This window comes from Pygocentrus nattereri, chromosome 10 (genome assembly GCF_015220715.1).
Source record: "Pygocentrus nattereri isolate fPygNat1 chromosome 10, fPygNat1.pri, whole genome shotgun sequence".
Classification (NCBI taxonomy): domain Eukaryota; kingdom Metazoa; phylum Chordata; class Actinopteri; order Characiformes; family Serrasalmidae; genus Pygocentrus; species Pygocentrus nattereri.
This window is the reverse complement of record NC_051220.1, coordinates 43,892,719-43,900,218: the sequence shown is the minus strand read 5'-3', so window position 1 is coordinate 43,900,218 and position 7,500 is coordinate 43,892,719. Positions and strand designations below refer to the sequence as shown.

The following is a 7,500-nucleotide window of genomic DNA, read 5'->3' as shown; positions in this document are numbered from 1 at the left end:
CGTCTGCGTCTGAGACGCTGCTGGGGGGAACGACTCTTTCACACGAAGCGTGTGTGTGTGTGTGTGTGTGTGTGTGTGTGTGTGTGTGTGTGTGTGTGTACGCCGAGAGCTCAGGTGTGTGAAAGGAGGGAACACAATGAAACGCTTGACACTTATCAGCCTGTTCACAAACACAACGTCTACATTGACACTGATGGCTTTAAAGTCAATTAGAGTTCAGCCAATTATCAGACGCACCCAGTTCCCCCGGCTCACCCCAGACGTAGCCCATCGGCCGAGACCCGTGTGGTCTGTGGTCTGGAGCTACGAGGCTAATGTAGCTAACAAGTAATAGAAGCCTATACACACCAATTAGCATTTAGTTTAGTTTCAGCTTTACAGAACCTAACAGATGGAGCCCTGACTGGTCAAAAGCTCAGCCCTGATTGATTGGAAATCGATCACAAAATTCGGCCCGAATTGGTCATGAGATTGGGTAGAAGGCTGTCCCTGATTGATTGTGAAGCCGATCCTGATCGATCATACGACTGTCCTTGATTGGTCAGAAGCTTGGCTGTCCCTGATTGGTCAAAGGCGATCAGAAACCTATCACTGACTGGTCAGAAGCCTCTCCCTGACTGACTCTGATTGGTGAGAAATCCAGCCCAGATTGGTCAGAGGGCTGGTTCTCCCTCAGGGTCGCACGGGGGTGCTGGAGTCTATCCCAGTGGTCACCCTGGACAGGTCGCAGGGCAGACAGACAGAGAGCCTGACAGACTCACACCTAGGGGCTATATGTAGCATGTCCAATTGGCCTGACTGCATGTCTTTGGACTGTGGGAGGAAACCGGAGAACCCGGAGGAACCCCACACAGACACGGGGAGAACATGCAAACTCCACACAGAGAGGACCCTGGTCACCCAGCCGGGGAATCGAACCCAGGCCCTCCTCGCTGTGAGGCGACAGCGCTACTCACCGCGCCTTCTGGTCAGAAGGCTATCCTTGATTGGTCAAAAGCTTGGCCCTGATTGATCAGGAGGCTGCACCTGATTGGTCAGAAGTCTGGCTAGCTACATTAGCCTTGTAGCTCCAGTGGAGAACTAAAGAAGCGAACTTCAAGAAGCAAAATGTCTCAGCTGATAAACTACATTTGGGAAACTGGGTACTTTAGATTTTTAGCCAAACTATCGCTTTAAAGAGGGACGCGGCGTCGTGCTGCGGCTCCACGGGCTCTCGTGCTGCAGACGATGATGAGAAAAGCCCAGTGGATGCTGATTGGATGAGAGCAGAGACGAGGACAGTGATTGGCTGAGGAGTGGACGGTGGATGTCGATCGGCTGAGATGTCTGTGTGTACCTGTTTCAGAGGGGAGGGGCTGAAAGGGTGCTGGACAGAACACACGGGCAGCGTAATCCTCAAATGTGCTGGACTCCAGGTAGTGCTGGACGATCGTCTCCAAATACCGAGCTCGCTCCTCATAGCTGAACATGTGGGTCAAAGGTCAACACGCCAGAGTGTAGAAACACAACAACAACCAGAGTCAGTTTAAATGGAGCCTGGCCACTTCCAGTTTCTCCCATTATATAAAACCATGACACAAGACTACTGAGAGCTGATTGGTTAGTGTTACTGCTACTGAGAGCTGATTGGTTAGCGTTACTGCTACTGAGAGCTGATTGGTTAGAGTTACTGCTACTGAGAGCTGATTGGTTAGTGTTACTGCTACTGAGAGCTGATTGGTTAGCGTTACTGCTACTGAGAGCTGATTGGTTAGCGTTACTGCTACTGAGAGCTGATTGGTTAGCGTTACTGCTACTGAGAGCTGATTGGTTAGCGTTACTGCTGCTGAGAGCTGATTGGTTAGCGTTACTGCTGCTGAGAGCTGATTGGTTAGCGTTACTGCTGCTGAGAGCTGATTGGTTAGCGTTACTGCTACTGAGAGCTGATTGGTTAGCGTTACTGCTACTGAGAGCTGATTGGTTAGCGTTACTGCTACTGAGAGCTGATTGGTTAGCGTTACTGCTACTGAGAGCTGATTGGTTAGCGTTACTGCTGCTGAGAGCTGATTGGTTAGCGTTACTGCTGCTGAGAGCTGATTGGTTAGCGTTACTGCTACTGAGAGCTGATTGGTTAGTGTTACTGCTACTGAGAGCTGATTGGTTAGCGTTACTGCTACTGAGAGCTGATTGGTTAGCGTTACTGCTGCTGAGAGCTGATTGGTTAGCGTTACTGCCTGCTGAGAGCTGATTGGTTAGCGTTACTGCTGCTGAGAGCTGATTGGTTAGCGTTACTGCTGCTGAGAGCTGATTGGTTAGCGTTACTGCTACTGAGAGCTGATTGGTTAGCGTTACTGCTACTGAGAGCTGATTGGTTAGCGTTACTGCTACTGAGAGCTGATTGGTTAGAGTTACTGCTACTGAGAGCTGATTGGTTAGTGTTGCTGCTACTGAGAGCTGATTGGTTAGAGTTACTGCTACTGAGAGCTGATTGGTTAGTGTTACTGCTACTGAGAGCTGATTGGTTAGAGTTACTGCTACTGAGAGCTGATTGGTTAGTGTTACTGCTACTGAGAGCTGATTGGTTAGTGTTACTGCTACTGAGAGCTGATTGGTTAGTGTTACTGCTACTGAGAGCTGATTGGTCAGCGTTACTGCTACTGAGAGCTGATTGGTTAGCGTTACTGCTACTGAGAGCTGATTGGTTAGCGTTACTGCTACTGAGAGCTGATTGGTTAGCGTTACTGCTACTGAGAGCTGATTGGTTAGCGTTACTGCTACTGAGAGCTGATTGGTCAGTGTTACTGCTACTGAGAGCTGATTGGTTAGTGTTACTGCTACTGAGAGCTGATTGGTTAGTGTTACTGCTACTGAGAGCTGATTGGTTGGTGCTCTGATCAGCTCATTGGCTGAGTAAAACAGTTCACATTCACTGATGTCTTATGAACGTTAGACACACTTAGAAAGTTCTATAAGTGGACTTCAAAAGCGCTTAAAAAATATAAGAGCAGTGTTGAAATGTTTTAAACTTTTTTATGTTGGAAAAAAAACGTGTGCATTTATCTGTACAAAAACACAAAAGCTTTTTAGGAACCCATTCACTTTGGACTTGCTCAGGAGCGCCCTCTAGCATCAGACAAATGACAGACATTAGTGAGTGGAAGTCCTCCTCACTAGACATTCTCTGCAAGAACGTCACAGATGTACATGCACACCCTCCATTGATAAAGCCAGAGCTTCATTTTAGGGGGGCTGGTTACATATTGGGAGGGGCCAGCTAGCAAACATTCAAGCCAACTTCATTATAGCTAAATTGTGGAAAAATTACCCACCCATTACCGTAATCGGTGGGAAAACAACACTTTTAATAATAAACCCAACACACGACTGCTTACCACGCAAGCATCGTTATAACACTTATCATTACTATTATATCTCACTGTGTGTTCTGGTTTAAATGACGTCAAAAGTCACATATTAATTAACATTAAGCCTTACATTAATTAACAAACTGTTAATTTCCCTTCTGAAATCTGCGACTGCAACAATATGTGAATTGTGAACACTGAACATATGTGAATCTGTGAGATCCTTCTGGTGTGGGTTCCTGCTCGTTTCCTCCCTTTTAAATAGATAAAAAGTGCTAATAGGTAAATCTGAATAGTGGAAAAAATGAACTACACACTCATTTGACAAAATGAGCTTACTACACGTTTTCGAATTGCTACACACTTTATCTCAATATTATTAATGCAATATTCTACTTGTAACGTTTCTAGAACCAGTGCAACCTGAACACACACACACACTGTACAATTGCAGTGCTACAAGAATATGATCACTGTAATCCACAAACACAGAAAAAAAAAAACAACACACACAATCATCTTCACACACGCTGAGAGTCTGAAGTCTCCCAGTCTGAGAGAACAGGGAGGAACCATTAGTCTGGAAAGATGAAGTGTATTATGGGGCTGTCAGTGTTTATGTACGGAGACATTGAGTAAGAATAGGCCTCTTTCTGTCGGTGTTATTCAGTTAAGAGAAATGATGGTTCTGTGTAAATGGAGCAGATTGGATTAAGCTGCTGCATATGGGTTTAAAAACGAGGGGATTCTGTTAATGGCCAGGATGTGATTATGCTGGGTCTCAATGGCAGCATATGGGCTTTACTGCATTCATAACTCAGTCAGCAGCTCAGGGGTTTGGGAAACAGTGGACACTGTGTCACCAATTCAATCCAATTCAGTTTTATTTATATAGCACTTTTCAAAACACGCATAGTCCCAAAGCAGCTTTCCAGGTGGATGCAGCCCATTAATAAGCGTCGTTGAGGGAGACAGCGGGAAAAAAAACCCCTAAGAGCATCAGGAGGAACCTCAGAGGAACCAAGGCTCAAAATTCAAAAACCAATAATTCATGCATCAATTTTAGCACGTTTAACTGACTAGAAGAGATTATGACAACATTCACTACAGTACGCCCTCATATTTTGCTGAAAAAAATTTAGACTTATTCAAAAGGATTTGAAGTGAGGGAGTTCTATGGGATCTGGAGAGGGGAATATGGGTGAGTTTTAGAGGATCTGGATTGTTGAGTTTGAGGAAATTTTAGAGGCTTTGGAATAATGAGGAATTTATTTTTTGGAGTGAGGGTGGACAGGAGTGATTTAATGTGGAGTTGAGAGGATCTAGAGTGATCGGAATGGGGACGTTAGAGGATCTGGAGTGATCGGAATGTGGAGTTGAGAGGATCTGGAGTGATCAGAATGGGGAGGTTAGAGGATCTGGAGTGATCAGAATGTGGAGTTGAGAGGATCTGGAGTGATCGGAATGGGGAGTTTAGAGGATCTGGAGTGATCGGAATGGGGACGTTAGAGGATCTGGAGTGATCAGAATGTGGAGTTGAGAGGATCTGGAGTGATCAGAATGGGGAGTTGAGAGGATCTGGAGTGATCAGAATGGGGAGTTGAGAGGATCTGGAGTGATCGGAATGGGGAGTTGAGAGGATCTGGAGTGATCAGAATGGGGAGGTTAGAGGATCTGGAGTGATCAGAATGGGGAGTTGAGAGGATCTGGAGTGATCGGAATGGGGAGTTGAGAGGATCTGGAGTGATCGGAATGGGGAGTTGAGAGGATCTGGAGTGATCGGAATGGGGACGTTAGAGGATCTGGAGTGATCGGAATGTGGAGTTTATAGGATCTGGAGTGATCGGAATGTGGAGTTTATAGGATCTGGAGTGATCGGAATGTGGAGATGAGAGGATCTGGAGTGATCGGAATGGGGACGTTAGAGGATCTGGAGTGATCGGAATGTGGAGTTTATAGGATCTGGAGTGATCGGAATGTGGAGATGAGAGGATCTGGAGTGATCGGAATGGGGACGTTAGAGGATCTGGAGTGATCGGAATGTGGAGTTTATAGGATCTGGAGTGATCGGAATGTGGAGTTTATAGGATCTGGAGTGATCGGAATGTGGAGTTTATAGGATCTGGAGTGATCGGAATGTGGAGTTGAGAGGATCTGGAGTGATCGGAATGTGGAGATGAGAGGATCTGGAGTGATCGGAATGTGGAGATGAGAGGATCTGGAGTGATCGGAATGTGGAGATGAGAGGATCTGGAGTGATCGGAATGTGGAGTTGAGAGGATCTGGAGTGATCGGAATGTGGAGTTGAGAGGATCTGGAGTGATCGGAATGTGGAGTTGAGAGGATCTGGAGTGATCGGAATGTGGAGATGAGAGGATCTGGAGTGATCGGAATGGGGACGTTAGAGGATCTGGAGTGATCGGAATGTGGAGTTTATAGGATCTGGAGTGATCGGAATGTGGAGTTGAGAGGATCTGGAGTGATCGGAATGTGGAGTTGAGAGGATCTGGAGTGATCGGAATGTGGAGATGAGAGGATCTGGAGTGATCGGAATGTGGAGTTGAGAGGATCTGGAGTGATCGGAATGTGGAGTTGAGAGGATCTGGAGTGATCGGAATGTGGAGTTGAGAGGATCTGGAGTGATCGGAATGGGGACGTTAGAGGATCTGGAGTGATCAGAATGTGGAGTTGAGAGATCTGGAGTGATCGGAATGGGGAGTTGAGAGGATCTGGAGTGATCGGAATGGGGACGTTAGAGGATCTGGAGTGATCGAATGTGGAGTTTATAGGATCTGGAGTGATCGGAATGTGGAGTTTATAGGATCTGGAGTGATCGGAATGTGGAGTTTATAGGATCTGGAGTGATCGGAATGTGGAGATGAGAGGATCTGGAGTGATCGGAATGGGGACGTTAGAGGATCTGGAGTGATCGGAATGTGGAGTTTATAGGATCTGGAGTGATCGGAATGTGGAGTTTATAGGATCTGGAGTGATCGGAATGTGGAGTTGAGAGGATCTGGAGTGATCGGAATGTGGAGTTGAGAGGATCTGGAGTGATCGGAATGTGGAGATGAGAGGATCTGGAGTGATCGGAATGTGGAGATGAGAGGATCTGGAGTGATCGGAATGTGGAGTTGAGAGGATCTGGAGTGATCGGAATGTGGAGTTGAGAGGATCTGGAGTGATCGGAATGTGGAGTTGAGAGGATCTGGAGTGATCGGAATGGGGAGTTGAGAGGATCTGGAGTGATCGGAATGTGGAGATGAGAGGATCTGGAGTGATCGGAATGTGGAGTTGAGAGGATCTGGAGTGATCGGAATGTGGAGTTGAGAGGATCTGGAGTGAAAAGGCGAGGAAAGTGTAAAGGATGTGGTAGGGGAGGGCAGATTTGGAGGATGTGGAGTAAGCAGGATGGGGAAGAGCGGAGAATGGGGGATTTTAGAGGATCTGGCTGCACCGCAGACACGCAGCGCACATCTGACGCTGAGGAGACGTGCGAGTGTGTGTTCCACGGGGGGTTACACACTCCCGCTGATCTGTCGTTTGCCTTTTCCTGTCTCCAGCAGACCCTCTTCCTGCAGGAGTGAGAGAGCCGGGTGGGGAGGCCGAGAGATCACACAGAGCAGCACACCTCGTGACGGTGATGCTGCCAGCAGACTGAAGATCCAGGCCTGCAGCTCAGGCTGTTTCACCGCTGTGGCTCAAACTTTGAGCGCATGTAGTGGTTCTCACACTGGGAAATGAAACAGGAGGAACGTTTCACCCGGTATGAGGAATCACAGCACCGAGCAATCACAGCACTGAAAAATCTGATTACTGAGCTCAAATCCAGCCCCTTTATCAGAATTCTTAATCAGATTTCCAGATCGGAGTACGGCGTTTACATGGCCATTTGAATAACCAGATAACCAGAAATCCGATTATGACCGGATCACTGAGGGAACGTGATTGCACTCCGTGTGACGCTTCACATGCAAAATAAATAAAACTAGAATTTTACACAATAAAATAAATGAAGGTGTTTTGCATTTGAAACTGGAAATGACAGGTTTTAACCTTCATGCGTCGGGAATATTTCGGCTGGCTTTGAATACTTTTAAATTTACTCTTATAAACCACATTAAAAAATACGAACTTCAAACTCTACAAAACTCCT

At 46.7% G+C, this 7,500-nt stretch overlaps 1 protein-coding gene across 6 annotated transcripts in view; it reads right to left on the bottom strand.

Annotated features, from left to right (window-relative positions):
- The window catches only part of ralgapa1 (Ral GTPase activating protein catalytic subunit alpha 1), a 203,763-nt gene that overhangs the window by 16,607 nt on the left and 179,656 nt on the right, over positions 1 to 7,500 (bottom strand). For all 6 annotated transcript variants that reach the window (XM_037541859.1, XM_037541862.1, XM_037541863.1 and 3 more), the window contains one exon: positions 1,337 to 1,461. In XM_037541859.1, coding sequence (XP_037397756.1) covers positions 1,337 to 1,461 — 125 coding nt within the window. The remainder of the gene's footprint in view (positions 1 to 1,336; positions 1,462 to 7,500) is intronic.